This window comes from Colobus angolensis, unplaced genomic scaffold, assembly GCF_000951035.1.
Source record: "Colobus angolensis palliatus isolate OR3802 unplaced genomic scaffold, Cang.pa_1.0 Scaffold2, whole genome shotgun sequence".
Lineage (NCBI taxonomy): Eukaryota > Metazoa > Chordata > Mammalia > Primates > Cercopithecidae > Colobus > Colobus angolensis.
In genome coordinates this window covers 8,239,675-8,260,604 of record NW_012115154.1, presented here as the reverse complement: position 1 = coordinate 8,260,604, position 20,930 = coordinate 8,239,675, and the positions used below count along the sequence as shown (strand labels likewise).

At 46.4% G+C, this 20,930-nt stretch overlaps 1 protein-coding gene across 1 annotated transcript in view; it reads left to right on the top strand.

The window, feature by feature from the left end:
* The window catches only part of PARP12 (poly (ADP-ribose) polymerase family, member 12), a 38,184-nt gene extending 19,119 nt beyond the window's left edge, over positions 1-19,065 (top strand). Inside the window, exons 6-12 of the mRNA XM_011941564.1 lie at positions 1,096-1,291; positions 5,042-5,183; positions 8,453-8,549; positions 14,083-14,158; positions 15,398-15,528; positions 16,453-16,604; positions 17,924-19,065. Of these exons, the coding sequence (XP_011796954.1) occupies positions 1,096-1,291; positions 5,042-5,183; positions 8,453-8,549; positions 14,083-14,158; positions 15,398-15,528; positions 16,453-16,604; positions 17,924-18,249 (1,120 nt within the window). The 3' untranslated portion in view covers positions 18,250-19,065. The remainder of the gene's footprint in view (positions 1-1,095; positions 1,292-5,041; positions 5,184-8,452; positions 8,550-14,082; positions 14,159-15,397; positions 15,529-16,452; positions 16,605-17,923) is intronic.
* Positions 19,066-20,930: the final 1,865 nt, after the last annotated feature.

The window sequence follows — 20,930 nt, the reverse complement described above, 5'->3', positions numbered from 1 at the left end:
TGCTGGGATTACAGGCCTGAGCCACCGCGCCCAGCCTGGAAATTCTTTTGAGGCCTGAGTTGAAGGTGAATTCCTCCACAGGGGATTTGCGTTTGCTTCTCTGAGAACTGCTACTCTGGATCTTCTTTGCAGCTAATTCTCACAAAATATGGATCAGCCTAAAACTTCTGTGAGGCTTGAGTGGTTTATGAGTTCTCAGAGGAGTTTTTTCCTCCTTTATCTATAACCAACATTAATACAGGCAGGTTTCCTTGCCAGATGTCTTTGCAAGGCAAGTCCCCTCTCCAGTCCCCCTTTACTAAGGTGGGTCATCTTTTAGGTTCCTGGTTTTATGCAGAGGTATCTCTTTTGAGTTTCAGCCCTTACTCAGATCCTACATTTTTTTCCTGTTTCCCCTTTGCGGCCAAAGCCTAGGCTCTCTGTCATTACTCATCGACACTGCCCTAGGATAGCTGCTGGCTCTTGCCTTCCCCTTCGCTCTCCAGTTTCGTACCTTCCTTTGGTCTTTAGGCAGTACTGCGTTTAGAAAGGGAGCGCGTCTTGGTGGCTCAGGTGCAGGCTGTGCAGCCCACATGAAAGCCCAGCTCACCTGCTGACTAGCTATTTGTCCTTGAATGGGTTTCTTCACCTTCCTGAGCTTCTGTTTTCCCGTCTGTGAAGTGGAGATAATAGTCTCACTCAACCTCATAGGGTTGTGAAAATGTCATCGCCTAATACATGTAAAGTGCTTAATGCAGGGTCTGGCTCACACAGTAAACAGTATGTGTTAGCTATTGTTATTTTTGGCTTCTAAGCACTTCCCTTTCTTGCCAGCTCAGCAGTGCATTTTAAAAAATAATGTTTTCACCAGCATCTTCTGCATTTTGTACTGAGAGGAATTTTCATCGTAACTAGTCTCCCATATTGTCTTGATTTTGATATTTTTATACCTCAAAACTGATCTGAAAAAGCAGTTTCCCCTACCTCTGGAAACTTTTTTAAAAATATGCATGTCACATTTACTGTTCGCATCTCCCAGCTGTATGTTCTCAAGCTGAGGGACCTGTGTCTGCTTGGCTGGTGGGATTTTCAGTCTGCTGTTGTTTTCTTTTGTAGGATCCTGTGCTCTGAGTCAGCCAATACCTTTCACTCTGATTGTCTGAACTTTAACGCCATGACTTACGGTGCTACCCAGGCTCGCCGCCTCTCCACAGCCTCCTCTGTCACCAAACCTCCACACTTCATCCTCACCACTGACTGGATTTGGTACTGGAGTGATGAGTTTGGTTCTTGGCAGGAATATGGAAGACAGGTAAGTGTGATGGAAAGAGGGTGTTTTGTCCTGAGGATCCGTAAGAGAGGAGCCAAGTAAAAGCCCCCATATTGTTGCCAGGTGCATTCTTGAGAGAGCTGAGGATCCCCAGGTCCCAGTGTGACTCACTTGCTTTGAGAGAGTTATGGCAAAACTAGATAAGTGAAATTTATTTGTATGAGCTTTCCTCTTTGAAGAGTTTCCATCTGTTGGCTCATGAGAACTGAATGACAAATTTGTAGTGAGATCAAGTTTCTTCATTGGTTTTATTAAATGGGATAGAAAGATGCTTTTCTTGTTGAACAGGTAACTTAACCCCAGAGCTGGTGCCTATGTGTGCAAGTGTGTTTGTGTAACTGTGGTATAGAAGTAAAGGCTTTTCAAACCGGTTGTCTGCCATTTCTGCAACTTTACAGAAGGTAGGCAAATATAAGAAAATTGATTTACACCATGTGTAGATTTGGAATCCAAGCCAAATAACAAAAAATAGCTGCTGTCAATTATTTGCAGGTGTCTGTTGATGGGTCAGATTAAAGGGAGTCCCCTGGTCACTTAATAGAAGTACAAGTTTAGGCCGGGCATGGTGGCTCATGCCTATAATCCCAGCACTTTGGGAGGCCAAGGCGGGCAGATCACTTGTGGTGATCTGGCCAACCTGGCCAACATGGCAAAACCCCGTCTCTACTAAAAATACAAAAATTGACCAGGTGTGGTGACATACGCCTGTGGTCCCAGCTACTTGGGAAACTGAGATATGAATGAGAATCACTTGAACCTGGGAGGCAGAGGTTGCAGTGAGCAGAGATCGCACCACTGTACTCCAGCCCGGAGCGAAAGCGAGATTCCATCTCAAAAGAAGTACAAGTTTAGGGAAAGCACCATTGATAAAGAACACCCCCTCCAAAATGAAAATTGATAGGCATTTTGCACTCTTCTGGGTTTTAAGAGGCTATATTGAAGCTTTAATTTCTTATTCTTAACTGCACTCAGAATGCCCTTTTCCTCTGGTCATCCTCTAATATCAGCTCCATGAGGGCAGGGACTTTAGTCTTTCTTTTGCCCCGTTGTATCCTGTGTGTGGAATGATGCATAGCCGGTCCTCAGGAAATAGACGTTGGCTGATGGAAGGAGGAGGGTGTTGCTGACAGTATCTCGTTGGTCAGCTGGAGATGGTCACTCTCAGCGATGGCCTTGCTGCCTTGCATTCCTTCCTTTCCCCTCTGCTCACCTCCTCCCCTCTTGCCGGCACCAGCCTCTCCTTGCTTGCTGCTCTTCCCTGCCTTCCTTTCCCACCTGTCTCCCTCCCATCATGGGCGGCCTGGGACTCTCTCTGACCTGCCCTGTGGGCCTCATCCAGATAAGCTCTCTAGGTTTGGTCAGGAGTGTGAGGGGAAGAGGCGGTGGCATGACGAGGAGGGGGAGAGGATGACTGCCCAGTCACGCTCCAGGAATCCCGGCTCCTTGAGATGGAGGGACAGATGGCAGGTGCAACACACTTAGCAGATGTGACCATCACTTTCATTTTGTTTGGCGATCTGTCCGGCTTCTTGGGGAGACCCCTGGTTGCTGAATGAGATGACACATGGGCAACCCATGCAAAAGTAGGGTTCCCTGGTGGTGTCTCATCACAGCTTTGGGGGTTGGGGCCGTTCTCCAGTCAGCCAACACAGAGCATGCCCCATTCTCTCCTGTGCTCCTCCTCCTTTGTGGCAGTGCAGAAACTCATGGCGAGCAGTTTGAGAATCTCTGGGGACGAACCGTGTGGATGTTACTGTTATGCCACGTGCTAGTGGGGGCGTAGAAACACGTGTAGGCTTGGTGGCTTCAGGCTGGACAGCCTAGGATGATCTGGTTTTTCTCATCCTCCCTTTCCTACACGTTTCTGATGTAACCCCACATTTAGGTTTCTTTTTTAGTTTTCTGCTAATTGCCACTTCAAAACAGTTTTCTCTTGATTCCCAGAAAAGCTAAGTTTTTTCTGTCTGAGCTCAAGAAGTACTCCAACATTTCATGTCAAAATCAGACACCTGCTGGTCCTGCCACAGAACATGTGGGAATCTGTCATTCGTTCCACATCTCACTGGTGCCTCCAGGTGCTAAGCCCAGACCTTTCGCAGCCTAACACATAATATGGCTGCCATTGTTGGTTTCTTCTTCCAAACCTCCCACTGAGGGCAAAATAACTCTTTACTTTTTGCTTTATGCGCATCCACCTGCATCTTCCCTCCCGCTGTGACCACCCATCTGCAGAGATTTTGACTGGCGGCCTGGGGTGGGGGCAGGGCGCCTGCATCTGGCTGCTGCTTCTCCTCTCTGTGTCCCTGATTCACAGCTTCATTTTCTCAGGCCCAAAGGGAAGGGATTGTTTTCTTTTCCTTTCCCCTTGTTGTCAGAAAGGGATTTTTATACCATGTCCTCTTCTTCCCTGACTCTAGTTTAGTGGCTTGGTTTTGAAGGAGGACAGAGTTCAGAGAGAGAAACTTAGGCATCACTATGAGACCGTAAACTAGGAGGCTGCTTTGCAAACCATTATACCTTGTAACACCCACCCCACGTGGTTCTCATGGGCCAACTCATTGTCATCCCTCGGGCTTGGGCCCTGACTCAGGTGGCTTTTTCTTCCAAGAAACCTTTGCTGGGTCTCACCCTTCCTTGGTCATTCTTAGTTAACCCTCTCAGCATCCAGAGCACCCGTGAGACCTGTGTGGGACCTTGTGCTTGAGGCTTTGAAACATCTGCGTACTTTTTGTTCCCCTCCTCCATTGCTGGACTCAGTTGCCCAGAGGCATGGGTGAATCTTGTCTCACTCATTGTTCTGTTAGTAACACCTGAAGCTTGTGACCTGGGAGGACTAGGATGGTAGCAGTAGCGGGAGCAGGAAAATTGACAGGGACAGAGGGAGTTCGTTGGTTATAGGTTCAATAACTTTAATTTTAGTTGTCAATGTAATGTCAAATTTAGTAAGAACAGTGAGGATAATAGTAACATTTGTTATGCTTTGTTCTGGGCACTGTGCTAAGTGCTCTGCATGTCTTATTTAAATGGTTTCTCCAGCCCTGTGAGGATGATATAGTCCTGTTGTGTAAAGGGATGAATGTGGCCTAAGTACTATTATTCATGTCATAAGCTTGAGATAACGGAGGCTCAGGGAGGTTAAAATAACTGGCCAAAGTTATAGAGCCAGCAGGTTTGGGAGCCAGAATTCAAATTCAGTCCATCCTAAGCTATGAGATTTCCTGTAGGTAATTGTGGAAGAATAGGGATTGAAATGGATGATTAAAAAAATAGATGAATGCTCCCAGGGACCAGAAAAACAAAACCTCTAGGAAGAGGACCGAGCTCTGATTAAAGGATGGTTGGAACGTGAATAGACGGCTAAGAGCAGCCTGGCTTGGGCTGTCCAGTCAAGCAGCACTTGAGAAGTCACTGTTGCTGTTCTGCTGGCATTTGAGTGACTGTCGCGTCCTCTGTCCTAGGTGACTTGAGTGCCCTCCTCTCCATTGCGCCCATCCCTGTCATCCTGCTCAGCAGGATTACTGCCTTGTTTTTGCTAGGGCGGCTTCAGGAGAGAGTCATGTTGCCTCTGTTCTGTGCCTCCCTCTCCTGCCATACCATGCTCCCTGGCCTCCCTCTTCCCCACCACAGGACTGTCCGCCGTGAGCATCTCTGAAATGTGGCTTGGGTGCCACCAGCGTCTTTCCTCATCACGCGGTTTCTTGCCTTCATAAAGTGTCTGGCTTTCCATCGCAGGGCACAGCGCACCCTGTGACCACTGTCAGCAGTAGCGACGTGGAGAAGGCCTACCTGGCCTACTGCACACCGGGGTCTGACGGCCAGGCAGCCACCTTGAAGTTCCAGGCCGGAAAGCACAACTACGAGTTAGATTTCAAAGGTATCCTATGCCCCTGCCCTCGCCCAGCAGAGCCTACCTGTGTTGGCTCTGTCCCTACACCTTAACCCTGGAGGAGCCATGTGCACACACTGAGGGCCCGGGTAGGTACAGGAAAGAAAAGCAAGGTATGCCTGTGTAGAAGGGGAGACAGACCTGGAGACAGATGACACTGGCCCTGTGCAGTGGAGGAAGAGCTGCATCGAGAGTGTGAGGAGAATGGACCCCAGGAGGGGGAGGAGCCCCAAGTGTGGAGGACAGGCAGGGTCAGCATGCATGCAGGGTGGTTGTCCTGCTGTGCCCAAGGACTAGCTTGAGTCCCTGACAGGTGTCCGAGGAGCTCCGTCGTGCAGTGTCTGCCTTTTCACTCCCTGCTGCAGCAGTGCTGCTGTCATCTTTTTTTTTGAGACAGAGTCTCGCTCTGTCACCCAGGCTGGAGTGCAATGGCATGATCTCGGCTTACTACAACCTCTGCCTCCTGGGTTCAAGTGATTCTCGTGCTTCAGCCTCCCGAGTACTTACAGGCATGAGCCACCACACCTGGCTAATTTTTTGTATTTTTAGTAGAGACAGGGTTTCATCGTGTTGGCCAGGCTGGTCTTGAATTCCTGTCCTCAAGTGATCTACCCCTCTCAGCCTCCCAATGTGCTGGGATTTCAGGTGTGAGCCACTGCGCCCAGCCTGCTGCCATCTTTTCTGTAGGCAGCTTTGGAGTTGATGGGTTTAATGGATGATAGGACACAGAGTAATTAAAAGTCCCTGGGAAGCAGATTTTCATGCACTCATGGTGTCCTGAGGCTGGGGCTGAAATGTTTCTTCCTGGTTGCCTTACAGACAGAAATAGGCCACCCTTTGGCCAGTTCCTCCAAGCAGCTGATTTGTGAGAATTTTTTTTTAGTTTTAATTTTGCTGTAGTTTCTCTTAAGCCATTTCCACATGAGTGTATCGGTCTCGCTTTATTCAGTTCCGTTTTGCCTGTATTTCACATTTTAAACTCCGAGTCCTTCTGAATGTCCAGCGTTTTATAAGGGAGTAAGTGGGCCTTCCTTTAAACACGGGTTATGGTTTTCCTTATTTTTGTAGACCTTTATTCTATGTGGAATATAGCAAAGTGTCTGGTGAATTATCCTGAAACCACTTTGGCTGTCTGTTTCTGGCCTTGGTTTTGCTTCTGGTTTTGTGGCACTTGTGGTTTTGCTTAGGGTAAATCACTGCCCCCTTAACATGCCCTTATAGAGAAGTTCTCCTCTAGAGTGCGAACTGCCTCTGCTCTGCTGCATAGCGCCAGCCACATGTGGTCTGGTTTGCTTTCCATAGCCTGATGCACACCAGTGCATGAAAGGGGACAGTGAGAGCATAGAAGTTAATCAAATCAGGACTGCCCTAGAGGTCAGGACTGTGTGGAAAGCACGCATCTAACTGCTGCTGACAGCAGTCTGGAATATTTATTTTAAATATCTGGAAAATATCAAAACAGATAGATCAGAAATGTCAGATACCACCTTTATCATTCCCAACCTAGGCCACGCCCTGGGGACATAACAAAACCTCATGATAGGGATGGGAAAGAGCACACACGTGCAGTTGATAGTTCCTGCAGACTGACCGAAGCCCATTTGAGTGGGGACAATTCTTCTTTTGAGTGGGGACAATTCATCGTCTTCCTCTTCTTCTTCCTCTTCTTTCTCCTCCCCCTTCTCCTCCTCCTTCCCCTTCTCCCCCTCCTCCTCCTTCTCCTCCTTTCTCCTCTTCTCCTCCCCCCTCTTCTTCTAACAGTATCCACAAAAGAAGCTTGAGATGAATTGGCTTCTTCCCCCACAACTTCACTACTGAGTATAAAGCAAGTCTCAAAGCAGACTGCCACACACATTAGGAAGCAAGTGCACTTAAAACACACACAAAATAGCCCAAATGAGTTGTTTTGAAGGTTTAGGGATGATTCAGTTCTGCCCTTTTAGGGATTCTTGTTGTAGATGATTCACTCAAGGCAAATGGCAGTGTTCCAGAGGCAGAATTCTAGCATCCTGTCAGGTGGTGTCAGACGGGGAGAATCCCCAAAGACAGGCTGTAGCCTAGGGTATCCTCTGGAAGGGTAAGTTAGGGAAAAGGCCTCACTTTACTCTGTCCATAGAAGGGTAGTGAATGTGTCTGACACATTTAGCCAGTCCACATATCTTGGCTCACTTTTAATTTCACCAGTGAAAGCCATTTAAGATTCATCACAGAGGGCCGGTAGGCCAGTAACACCCATTTAAATATGCCAGTGAGAATGGTCTTGTTGGGCGGCTGAGTGGTGGGTAACAGAAGGGGTCATGGTTGCTGCATCTGGATCCTGGGCTCTGAATGAGAATGTGGGTGGACCTCCAGGAATGGTGACCATCTCGGCTGCAACCTAAGAGACACACACTTGGATAACCATACAGTTTATGCTCAAGTGCAGTAAGGCTAATTTTGGACATCTATAATTTTTAATATTAAAATGTTTTGTAAGTGAAAATAAGATTAGCTGGGCATGGTGTCACACACCTGTAGTTCCAGCTACGTGGGAGGCTGAGGTGGGAGGATTACTTGAGCCGGTGAGTTCAAGGTCTACTTGGGCAACAAAGCGCAAGACCCCATCTCTTAAAAAAATGAAATAAATAAATAAAAAAGAAAGGAAGTAAGACTTGAGAGGGTTTTCTTGGCAGGCAAAGACATGACAAACCCTTCTAGGTATTTATTTTTCCACTTGAGGGGCCAGTTCCCCCACCCCAAATCCTCAGGATGAATATGGGATTCTTGAGGGTGGGGAAGCAAGAAATGTGCTTATTAAAGATATTATTGGTTTAGAAAGGTTGATGAATACTGCCATAGTTTAACTAAAACAAAGTCATAAAACTTACATTAACTCTCAGTCCCACTAACTCAAGATGTGGTAGTTTGGTCTCAGGCTGGGCTGAGGCCTTTTTTTAATATCCAAGCTGGGAAAAATTGCCAAGCGAAATAATGGTTTAAACAAGATTGGAAGGAACAATTTAAAAGCACTCATGTATAATTGATATGTCAATTACTAATCATTCCTCTATTCATTAAACCCAGTCTCCTAAGGATACCTGTTTTCTTTATGAATATTTGAAATGTGTAAAATTGCCTTATTTTTAACAGACTGATTCTGGGCTTTACACATTTGGGTAAGCTTTCAAATCTGTCTAATTTGTGTTTATAAAACATTGCCATCCTGTGTGTATGTATATGTATATATATATTTTTTCACTGGTTATGTTTTTTTCCAGCATTCATTCAGAAAAACCTGGTCTATGGCACAACTAAAAAGATTTGCCGCAGACCCAAATATGTGTCTCCCCAGGATGTGACGACCATGCAAACCTGGTAGGTTGCAGTGGGGGGGCTTGGTGCTTAGGATGTAATCAGCTGGGGTGTGCTCTGCAGCGGCGACAGAAAACCTGCCTCGGACAGCATGCGGGCACTCATTGGCTTGTACAGCTAGGTGCTCTCGCACTCTTATCATTTGTCTTCTACTAGTTGGACCAGAGTGGGAATTATCCTGTGGGTCGAAGCTTTGTGATGCATAATTAGAAGGCTGCCTGTTGTGATCCGCGATGATTCCCTGGAAAAGACGGACTCTGAAGGCGAGTCTAGACTTGAAGCCAACCCATCCGTTGGTCTTTTCCATGGAATCATTGAGTCATAGACTTGAATTTTTTTAATGTTGAAATAATGAAATAATGATGGAATTACACCAGTAAAAACCTATGTATTTCAGTATTTGAATATCACAGAATACCAAAACTCTAAAGACAGATATTGCAGTCACTAATGGGCGAGCTTCATCAGGGTGAGTTTCTTTCAGTCCCAAGATGGCTACCAGGAGCCACCAGGTTAGCCTGTGGCCTTTGAACCCCTAGAAGGAAGGAGAGAAACCTCTTATACCAGATGAGGGGAAATTCTTGTGCTTTGCACTGATCAAACCCCATCTCAACCACTGGTGTTATTTTAGGCTTGGGGAGGTGGGATGGGAGTGGAACTGAGAGGAAGGGGTCAGTGTTCTCCAAACCACACAGCCACATATTGGAGGAAGGTGGCCTGCATGGTGGAGAGGGACCACAGTGCCCATACAGTTTGGGCTTGCCACAGCCAGTGCTGGGATTTTAGGCAGTGTTGCTGGTAGCTGGCTGCACCTGCTGTTGGCCGGAGAGGTCTGGCTCGTGTCCATTTCATGGAGAACTGACAATGTCTCTTTTGGTTCTTTTGTTTTGTGAAGCATGCAAAGGTCATTTTTAAAAGAGTTTGGTACAAGATAGAGGAGAAAGGTATTATCAGTCCACGAAACTGCCTTGTGAGTCAGACCTAACAAAGTAATTTCCTGGGAATGTGCCTTACTTTTCCTTTTTAAATTAAAATTTATTTTTGTGTTGGGTGCAGTGACTCAACACCTGTAATCCCAACACTTCGAGAGGCTGAGGCAGGTAGATTGCTTGAGCCCACGAGTTTGAGACCAGCCTGTGCTCCTGTAGTCCCAGCTACTCAGGAGGCTGAGATGGGAGGGACGTCTGAGCCCGGAGAGGTCGAGGCTGTAGTGTGCCGAGATCCCACCACTGCACTCCAGCCTGGGTGACAGAGTGAGACCCTGTCTCAAAAATAATTATTATTATTGTTTTGGACTGTGTAAAAAACTTTTACGTGATTAAAAGTCAAACCTATATAAAATGGTATTCTCTGTGGTCTGTAATGTCCTCCCTGTTATCTCTGCCCTGTTCCCACTGTGGGTAACATTAGTTTCTGGTTTTTCTTTTTTATGTTTCTCTTTGCAAAAATAAGCATTTGCATACACACATATGAAAGTATTTTCTTCTCTTCTTGCATGAAAGGGAACATGCTATCTATACTGCTCTATACCCTTTTTTTTTTTCACTTAAAAATAGATCCTGATAATCACTTTGTTTCAGTTCATTAACTTCCTCAATCTGTTTCTTCTTTCCTGGTTCTCCTTAATATGTATGTACCATAGTTTACTTAATATGTCCCCTTTTCATGGATGTTTGTGTTGTTTTCAGTTTTTTGCTATTACAAAGTATAATGCCGTGATGAACCATTTGATGTATGTGCTGTTTCGAATTTTGGAGGTATGGCCTGGTGCAGTGGTGCACACCTATTATCCCAGCACTTTGGGAGGCCAAGATGGAAGGATCACTTGAGCCCAGGAGTTTGAGACCAACCTGGGCAACATAGTGAGACCCTGTGTCTATTTTTTTTTTTCATTAAAAAAACCCACAAATTTTGGAGGTATCCTATTAGATCAGAGTCCTAGAAAGTCAGCCAAGTTCCTTTCCATGGGCTTGAATCATTATGCACACCCACTAGGATGCATGAGATGCCTCAGAGTGAGTTGTCAGGCTCTTGAGCTTCTGCAGTTCTTAGGGGTAAAAGATGGGTCAGTGGACTTGAGTTTGCTTTCTCTTAGGAGTGAGGTTGAATATTATTTCTAACATGTAAGTGCCATTTTTGCTTCTTTTTCTGTGGACTGTTGGTCTTTTATTCATTTTCTATCAACTTTCTGATTTTTTCTTAAATATCAAGAACCTTTTATCTGTTAGGGAGATTTGCCCTCGTTTTGTTATATAAATGGCAAATATTTTCTCTTAGTTTGTTGTTTGCCTTTTGACTTTGCCTATGAAGTATTTTACCATAAAGATATATTTCTTATTATTTTAGTTAAATGTGTCAGTCTCTGATTCTGGATTTAGAGTTTTGGTTGATTATGAACCTTCTATTTCTGGAAGTCATTTTTTATTCTTTTCCTATACAAAGCCTACTTTAGACAAGGTTTGGGAAAGTCTCTGCTTTCTGAGAGTAGATCTCTCTTGTTGTCATTCTAATTTAGTTTTCAGGGGGCCACAAGAAGATGCCAAATGTCCAAACTAAAAGTGATTCAGACTAAGATCTGAGTGATTTGGGGTCTCCTGTAAGCGGAGTGTCACACACTGTTCACACAGATGAAGAGTTCAGTTCTTCTCTCTGACCCATGTGCCAGCAGCTGGTTGTCATTAACTGCAGCAGCAAGTCTGCTTGGGCCTGTATGGCCAACTGGGAATCTGAGGGTAGATCACTTTCAGAAACAACTTTTCTATGTACAGAATTAATGGAGTCATAAAACGTAATGCCCATATTCAGAAGTTATAATACAGGAATGTCATGTAAAATTTATTTATTTATTTATTTACTTACAAGACAGGATCTCACTCTGTCACCCAGGATGGAATGCAGTGGTGTGATCATGGCTCACTGCACCTTCCACCTCCCGGGCTCAAGCAGTCCTCCCACCTCAGCCTCCCAAGTAGCTGGGACCACACAGGCATGCCCCACTATGCCCAGCTAGTGTTTTTTATTTTTTGTAGAGACAGGGTCTCACCATGTTGCCCGTCCTCCATGAAAATGTTTCATTCATATGATTGGGTCTTATTTTTTCTTTTCTTACCTTTTTTTGTGTATATATGTATTTTAAAGGCTATGGTAGAAACTACATGTTCTTCACTTACATACAAGTAAATCATTGTCTTTGTCTTCCTGTCTTTTCTTCCATTTGCCTTCCTCTCAACTTTTTTTAAACCTCAAGAGGCACTGTTATTTTGTACTCTGAAAGTTTCATTAAATGTATTCACATTTTTACCACTTTGTCCTTTCAGATTACCTTAGATCAGGGATGTCCAATCTTTTGGCTTCCCCGGGCCACATTAGAAGAAAAAGAATTGGGCCACACATAAAATACACTAACACAAACGATAGCTGAGCTAAAAAAAAAAAAAAAAATCACAAAAAAGTCTCATAATGTTTTAAGAAAGTTTACAGATTTGTGTTGGGCCGCATTCAAGGCTGTCCTGGGTCACATGCAGCCTGCGGGCTGCAGATGGACAAGCCTGCCTTCGGTGAAGATTTGTTGAAAACTCTGTTTTTGGTGTGTCTGAATATGTATGTATATATTTATTTATTTTGAGATGGAGTTACACTCTGTCGCCCAGGCCAGAGTGCAGTGGCATGATCTTGGCTCACTGCAACCTCCGCCTCTTGAGTTCAAGTGATTCTCCTGTCTCAGCCTCCTGAGTAGCTTGGACTACTGGCGTGCGCCACCATGCCTGGCTAATTTTTATATTTTTGGTGGAGATGGGGTTACATTATGTTGGTCAGGCTGGTCTTGAACTCCTGATCTCAAGTGATGTGCCCACCTTGGCCTCCCAAAGTGCTGGGATTACAGGTGTGGGCCACCGCAGCCAGCCAGTATGTATTTATTTTGCTCTCATTCTTGAAGGAAGTTTTCACTGGGTATAGAATTTTGGGTTGTAGGGATTTTCTCTTGGATCATTGGTGGTGACCACTCTGCTGTATTCTGGCTTCCATTGTTGCTTTTGAGAAATTGCCTGTTGGTCTAACAGGTGCTGCTTTGGCAGTAATCACTCTTTTTTCCTTTGGCTACCTTTAAGAACTTCTGTTTGTCTTGGAGTTATGCATCCTCACTAAAGTGTGTCTAGGTATGTGCTTTTTATTTATCATGGCTGAGATTCTTCGCACTTCTTAAGCTGCGGATTGGTGCGTCTCGTCAGTTCTCTTTGAAAATTGCCTCCACTGTCTTCTCTCTCCTCTCCTAGAGCTTCACTTAGGTTCTGATCATATTCCAGTTCTCACTGTTCTCCATGTCTCAACTTCCTTCCTGCATTTTCCATTTCCTTGTTGCTGTGGGTCGCATTCTGGACAATTGCATTTCACGTATCTTTCAGCTTACTGATTCTCCCTCCAGCTGGTCTAATCTGCTGTTAAGCCTGTCCACTGCACTTTTATTATTAAGGATTGTACTTATCATTTCTGTAAGTTCTATTTGGTTCTTTTTAAGATCTTCCAGGTCTTTTTATAGTTTCCTGTTCCTTACATATGTTTTTAAAGTTTGTCTTTTTTTTTTCTTTAAACATAGGAGGAATAATTGTTTTGTAATCTGTCTGATAATTTCAGCATCATAAGTCTTTGTGGGTCTGTTTTTGGCTGATTCTTGCTGCTGGTAGGACCTTGCTTAGTTATTTTTGAGCTGTGCCATTTTCCAAGGAAAGTTATTTGTGGGAGTGCTTTGAGGCTCAGGATGAAGGTATATGTTTCATGCCAGCAGAAACAGAAGGTAGATCTATTTAGAAAGAACAGTGTATTCTGAAATTTAATAGGAATGATTTGTAATTATAGTTTCACAGTCCTTGTTCCTGAACCCTTGAGCCATATGTCTTTTGAACCGCTTTTATTTATTTATTTTTAGAAAGATAATGTGATGCTTGTATCACGTGACACTTTATATCTTAGCACATTAGTATTTCTGCAGTAAAGAATATGCATAGTCAGTTTAAGAAGGATAAATACAGACCACAATGGCCTCTTACTAACTTCAGTCAAATTTCTACTGCCAAATGAGTTTTGATGTCACTTAGGTTTTTAAAAAAATGTTTTATTTCATTTTTTCTCCTGCTTTTCCTGAGCTGTATAAAAAAAGTTTTAAAATGTCAATTATACCTCATTGAGGGCTTAAAATAATGTCTTTAGAGCTCTTAGAATTTCAGAATTGTGGATAAAGGTTTATGGCCCTGTGTGTACTCTTTTAACCATGTACTCCATCCCTTTTGTCCCTTTTGTGTGGTAGTTGGGACACAGGTGAGAAATAGATCTCTCAGGACTGTTTGGCTACATAGGCAAAGATAAAAGTGCTCTCATGTTGTGAGTATTATGTTAACATTCTTCCTTGCCTTCTACCTGCTCTTAAAATATGATACGCTGAGACTCAAGACTGGTGATATTGGCTAGCAGAGACCACCTATGGTAGATTTGCTTTGTGTAAGAATAAAATGTCTACGTGTTTTTGTTTACATTTTTGTAGCAATACCAAGTTTCCAGGCCCGAAGAGCATCCCAGACTATTGGGACTCCTCTGCCCTGCCAGACCCAGGCTTTCAGGTAGGGGACACATGTGCCTGGGGTTGAACAGGAACGTGTTCTGTAGAGGTGGGTATGTGTGAACAGACTCTGCTATTCCTCAACACTGAAGAAGCTGTAAGGCTGGGGCTAATTGGGGCAGGAGGGCAGTGACAGATGTGGGCTTTTTGTTTTTGTTTTTTTTGCAGAGGGTTTTGTTTTTTCACTGCCCAAGAGATGGTTGTGGCTCTGAGGGGAGCGGTTGCCTTATGGAGGGAGGAGGATGAGCTGTGAAACTTGCTAGAAAGGGCAGAAATAAGGAGCTTTTGGGCTGGGCTTAACCAATAAATACCAATTTTACTAAGCAAGAAAAGGAAAAGCCTCGGGAGGACCTGAGTCTGATGGACATTTGGAGGGGGGTTACTGTCAGGAGGGAAGACATTCACGACTAGCAGACAGGAGAATGGACAGTGAGTTCGGCAGCTTGTTGAGGGGCTCTGACCAGTGGGAGCTGTGCTGAGTGCAGGAGAGTACGCAGACTCACATCTGATGGTGCCCGTCTGCGTGAGGCACCTGGGGTGACGTCTGCCGGCTGGCTGACTGTGGAGCACTGTGCTACTCAGCTTTACAACATGATGGTCCCTGTCCTGGGAGGACTTCCTGAGCTTGTACAAGGCACATACAGATGCCAACAGTGCAGGCAAGAAGTGCTGAGAACCTGAAGGGGTTCAACACATTTGTCTAGACAACAACTCTGTGGTCCTTGGACCATGTAGTCCAACCTGTGTCTTTGGCCTGTGTGGGACAAAAAATAAAAGAGCAGGGACATCCAGGGGATACCCAGGATGGTGGCTTAAGCATTACATGTCTGTCCTTTAGATTGGTTTCATAGTGATGAGGAGCAAAGTGACTACAATTTACAAACATAGTAAATCCTCAACATCATCAATAGGTTCTTGGAAACTGACTCAAAGTGAAACAACATACTGTCTGATGAAACCAATTTCCCATATGCTAACTGACATAAGAGTTAAGTTCCTATGGCATGCAGTTTATTGTTTTACTTAAAATTGCAGTTTCCAAGAACCTATCAACGAAGTTTCATGAGGACTGATTGTCTCCTGTGCCTGGAGAGATCATGTCATCAGGGGAGGTGGGAATGTGGTTGCTGCTGTCTGGGCATTTGTGCTTCTGCAGTTCTAATGTTTACAAGAAGCCTTGGGAAGGGACTGATTTATATTCTGTTGACGATAATGCATTAAAAACATTTACCCCTTGCAGAAGATCACCCTTAGTTCTTCCTCGGAAGAGTATCAGAAGGTCTGGAACCTCTTTAACCACACGCTGCCTTTCTACTTTGTTCAGAAGATTGAGCGGGTACAGAACCTGGCCCTCTGGGAAGTCTACCAGTGGTGCGTTGGTGCTCGCTGCTGGTGGGCTGGTGGCTTTGTCCCTTCACACTGCTGGCTGATTGCCACATGTGGCCCGGGTTTCCAGGATAAGCAGAGCGACAGGGCTGCCGTGTGCTGGGAGCTGTGTGTCTGCTGTCCTTCATCCACTCCCCCAGGGCAGTGTGGTAGCACATCCCATTGTAGAGATGAGGGCACCGAGGCCTCCCGGAGCATACCACCTGATCCTGTTCATGAGCACTGGCAAAGCCAGCACTCTCACTTCTCCATTCTGCCTTCCCGGAGACCAGTGGGATGGGTCGGTACAGCCCACCACACCCTTAGCCCCAGGAACACAAGGCTGTGGCTGGAGAGCGGGGGTCTTAGGTTCATGCATGAGGACTGGCTTGTCCTTGGACACCCACTCACTTGTCTATGTGGGGAGGAATCCTACAACAGGTCACCATGGCAGCCTGGGTCTTGCTGACTTGTCCCCACATGGGGTTGGGGCAGTGTTGTCTGTACTCTGTGCACAATGATGAAGTCTGGGAACAGAGAGGAGAAGGATGGGCACCCACTGACTGGCAGCCTCAAAACTCTCCTACAGCATCCCAGGGCTCAACTCCATCCAGGAGCAAGGTGGGGGCGGGGTTGGGGAAAATTGGTGCCCATTTTCCAAAGGCTGCTCTGCTTTTGGAGTCCAGGGAGCCGCTGCAGTCTGGGGCTGCGGAGGGAGGGTTTTCACCCAGCTCCCACGATCCCCCTTCTTTCCCACACCCTGACTTGTGGCTGGAGCCTCACAGGCCTAGTCTGGGTAGCCTGTGACCTGCATCTCCTGGTCTCAGGACACTTTTGGAATTTTGGAAAAATGTGTTGTTTTGTATCAGGCCGGCTGTATTTGGTGGCCGGCACACTCTTCCCCCAGCACACATTCTTCTGTGATTCTAGGCAAAAAGGACAGATGCAGAAGCAGAATGGAGGGAAGGCTGTGGACGAGCGGCAGCTGTTCCATGGCACCAGCGCCATTTTCGTGGATGCCATCTGCCAGCAGAACTTTGACTGGCGGGTCTGTGGTGTTCACGGCACTTCCTATGGCAAGGGTAAGGCATGACTGGTCTCCACCAGCAGAACCCGTGTTGCTTCGCCCCTGCGTAGGAACAGACTGCGAGAGGGCATGAGGGGACCAGCCTGAGCCAATGAGCAGGTTCAAACTCTGTGTGTGGTGGTACCTGGGCATGGCTACCAGCCACCTCCTTGCTCTTGCTTCTCTGGGCATGACCAGGAATTTGACCCCAGACGTGGGCAGGGTGGCCTGCCTGGGCTGGTGTGTTGCTTCCCTGTGGAGCAGAGGCCCTGGAAGATGGTGACAGAGATGGGAGAGGAGAGGGGATACCTTCCCAGCCCTGATCAAGTCCCTGACTGTGCCTGTACTATTGATTTCCTTAGAACAGAAACCAGAAACCCTCAGAGATACTCACGTAAACATGTATTCTAGCTATCCTGTGAGTTATCTGAGTGTTTTCTTGTCTTCTTATTTTTAAACTTGCCAAAGAAAGTTTTAAAATGTTATTTCTTTGGAAATAATTCCAAATTCAAGCAAATTAGAATAATAATAGTAAAGAAAAACTCTTTGGGTACATTTTACCTGGATTCATTGGTTTTAACATGTTGCCACTTCTCTCTCTCTCTCTCCCGCTCTCTCTTTCTGAACCATTTTCAGGTAGGTGGCATATATTGTCTCGTTTCACCCTTTAACACATCCCAAGAACAGGACATTATCTTCTGTAACCACAGTATGCTTACCAGGTTGAGAACATTTTCTGCCCAGCAGTCCATGTTCCAGGTCCATCAGTCAGTTCCCGTCTGAGGTAGCAATGGCATGGGGTCAAGATGGACAGCAGCCAGTGGTAGACTTGTGAATTAAAATGTATAGGTGACAGCTTCCAACTCAGATTTCCATTTGACAAGGCTCATAATTCTATGCATTGGGCTGCTGGAGTCTTCAGACTGCCTCCATATATGGGATCTCATTCATTTTCCATGACAATCCTGTAAGGTTGGGCTGAACAGCCCCATTTTATGCCTGAGGAATCTGAGGTTTTGGGGATTAAGTAATGACGTGTCCAGAGGCCTTTAGGTTTTGTGGGGCAGGTCTGGAACTTGAAAGGAGTTTGCTCTCTCAGTTTGGTAACTCCTCAGATGCTGCCACTCAGAAGGGTGTTGGTGTCACTGATGCATATGACTTCATGAGGGAGAGTGGAGACATGGCACAGAGGGAGGGAGGGAGGGAGATGCAGGGTGGAAGAGTAGAGGCCCCTGGTTTTGCACATCACCAGGACGCTGTCCGGAGTGGGCTGACCCACCCTGGCTGCGGGCCCCTCTACCAGGCACCCAGCTGAGCCCTTGTGTGTCATTTCAGGGAGCTACTTTGCCCGAGATGCTGCATATTCCCACCACTACAGCAAATCCGACACGCAGACCCACACAATGTTCCTGGCCCGGGTGCTGGTGGGCGAGTTCGTCAGGGGCAATGCCTCCTTTGTCCGCCCCCCGGCCAAGGAGGGCCGGAGCAATGCCTTCTATGATAGCTGCGTGAACAGCATGTCTGACCCATCCATCTTTGTGATCTTTGAGAAACACCAGGTCTACCCGGAGTATCTCATCCAGTACACCACCTCCTCCAAGTCCTCAGTCACGCCCTCCATCCTGCTGGCCTTGGGTTCCCTGTTCAGCAGCCGGCAGTGAGTGCACCGGAGTGTTCCAGGCCTTTCACCTGCTCTGCCTTGAAATGGCTATTTGGGCCTTTCCTTTTCTTTTTAAGCAGAAAACTTTTAATGAACTATTCATTTAATGTTGACCTCTCAATGAAGTTATATTATTAATCTATTGCTAATAATGATTTTTACTTTTAAGTCACTTTTGGGCTCACTAGTGGACTAACCAGAAGTGGTTGTAGTTGAGTCCAGTTTTTGCTTTTTAATAATGTGTTGAAGTTTTAGTTTTTACTCTTTGTTGACTTTGCCGCTTATTGGCACCAGGGACAGAGTTTCTAGATACAATTTTATGGATTGGTTTTAATTTTTATGAGTTTGTCTCTGCAGTGATTCGGTTTTTCAGAGTCTCATGGCACCATAGTTTTACCAGAATGACACAGTAGCCACTGGTGGAGGACAGCCCGGGGTGGCATAGTCACTTCCACCTGTTGCTCTGACACCAACCCAGGCAGCTCTGCTGTGGCTTCTCCTGGGCTCTGGCATTAGTTGGTCTGTGTCACATTGTCAGAACAGGTGGCTGCTGTGTGGTGCCATCGAGTCCCTGCTGGTTCCCCTTGTCCTGGTAGGGTCACCCATTGCCCAAGGAAGCACATCCACTTGGCAGGTGACCTGGAGGAGTAGCTTCCCCGCGGACCCCAGGCTTGGCCTGTGAGTGCCCGAACTCACATTTCCTAAGCACACTGGACACCCTCCGACTGTGGGTTTTAACATCCCCATGAGATTGAATACCTGTGCCACACATGTCACAAAAGAGTATGGAAATAAAAGAAAATTTATCCGAAGTGGATGAAGACTGAAGCTCATTTGTCTGCGTCTATTGATTGAGCACCTGCTGGGTGCCAGGCATTTTTCTGAGAGTCAGGGTTTGCCTTTGTTCATTTGGGCTGCTGTAACAAAACACCATCGACTGAGCGGCTCATAAACAGCAGACGTTTATTTCCCAGGTTTGGAGTCTGGAAAGTCCAACCTCCTGTTTCCTCATAGATTCAGTCTTCTCACTGTAACCCCACACAGTGTAAGCGCCTCTTTTATAAGGCACTGAATCTCATTCATGAGGGCTCCGCCCTGGTGGTCTAATCACCTCTACTTTAAATACCATCACCTCAGGGGTGAGGATTTCAACATTGGAATTTTAGGGGTCATAACATTCAGACCATATCGGGGCTGTGACAGAGCTGATGTCACGGCTTGGTGAGCTGTGTGTGGATTTATTATGAAGACAATGAAGCTGAAGGTTCAGGGCCCCTCACTTGCTGGAGCCCCTCCCCAGGCCCTAGGAGGGGCCTACCAATATGCTCACGTGGTCATAGGTTTTGATGAAATTTGCGAATGTTATGTATTTTTTTTCTTTCCTCCAATTCATAGGTAAGTTTCAGGCCCCATAAGACCCAGGTTCACCATTGACCGATGTGCTGTGCATGTGGAGAGTGTGTTGTGTGTCCCTGACATGTGGCAGTTTACAGGAGCCTCCCTTCTGGGCATTGGCTGGTTCTGGTCCTGTTGGCAGAGGGGCTGGCAGGGCCACTGGTGTCACCAGGCTGTCAGCCCTCCCTGCTCGGTCCTCACTACCTGCTTTTTGCCCAGCCTTTCACCTTCCTGAGGACATGTGTCTTCTGGCAACTTGCTGCTTGGGCTTCAGTTGGCTGGCCTGTATTTCTCAGGTCCAAGGTGAGTATGAACCCGTTTTTCCATCTTTGGAGTGATCTGAAACCTTAACACAGGCAAGTACAATCAAGCTGGAGGAGAGCCAAGGTAAATGACCAGAGAAACAGCAAGAACAACACAGCTTCACCCAGCAGCTGGGTCAGCCACGTGGTTATCCGTGGTATGATTTTCAGAACCCCCTCCAAATTTCCCTCACAGCCTGACTGATCCTGCCATTTCACTCATTGCTTTTTCATTAAGTCATTGGTCCTGCTATGGTGTAGTTGAGCAGGGGGCAAAGAGATGTCAGAGAAAACCATTAAATCAGATGCACGTCTGTTGCTCACATGTAAGTGAACTGATCCTATGCTTCTGAATCATCTGGGAGCTGGGGAGATTCAGGGAGCAGAACTGGTTCATTGAGGGTGTAGATGGGGAGAGCGGCCAGAGGAATCTGGTGGGAGGTGCTCAAATGCTCCGGAAAAGTCCACTGAGCTGTGAAGACTGCGGCAGCCATGACTGGGTGACCTGGGAGAAAGCAAGTTAGGAAGAGCAACTCCTTGGACCAGCAATGCTAGGGAGGGTGGGAGCCATGTGGCCAGATTGCCTGATGACGGGGAGGGAGCTGTTCCTGCTGGTGCAGAAAGGGTGGACGTTGTGATGGGAAGGGGTCGAAATGACTGTGACTCTCAAGATGTTTGGTGCCAAGAGGTGGTAGGGTCTGGGACATGGGGGTGTGTGTGTGGGATTGGCCAGAATCTTTGTGAGGACCCAGTTGGGAATCTAGCAAGAGGGTTTTTTGGAGGACCAGGCGGTACAGTTCCCTGCCCTGTGATAGCTGGTATTGGATGTGAACAGTGGGATTTAAGCAGAGGTGGGGTTGGTGGGTTCACACAGTAGAAGGACTGGAGTCCAGTGACCCCAGCACATGAGGAGGCCTCTACCACTGTGTCTGAAGGTGATGACCACCTGAACTGGGAAGGTGAGGGAAGCTGGATGGAGCTGACG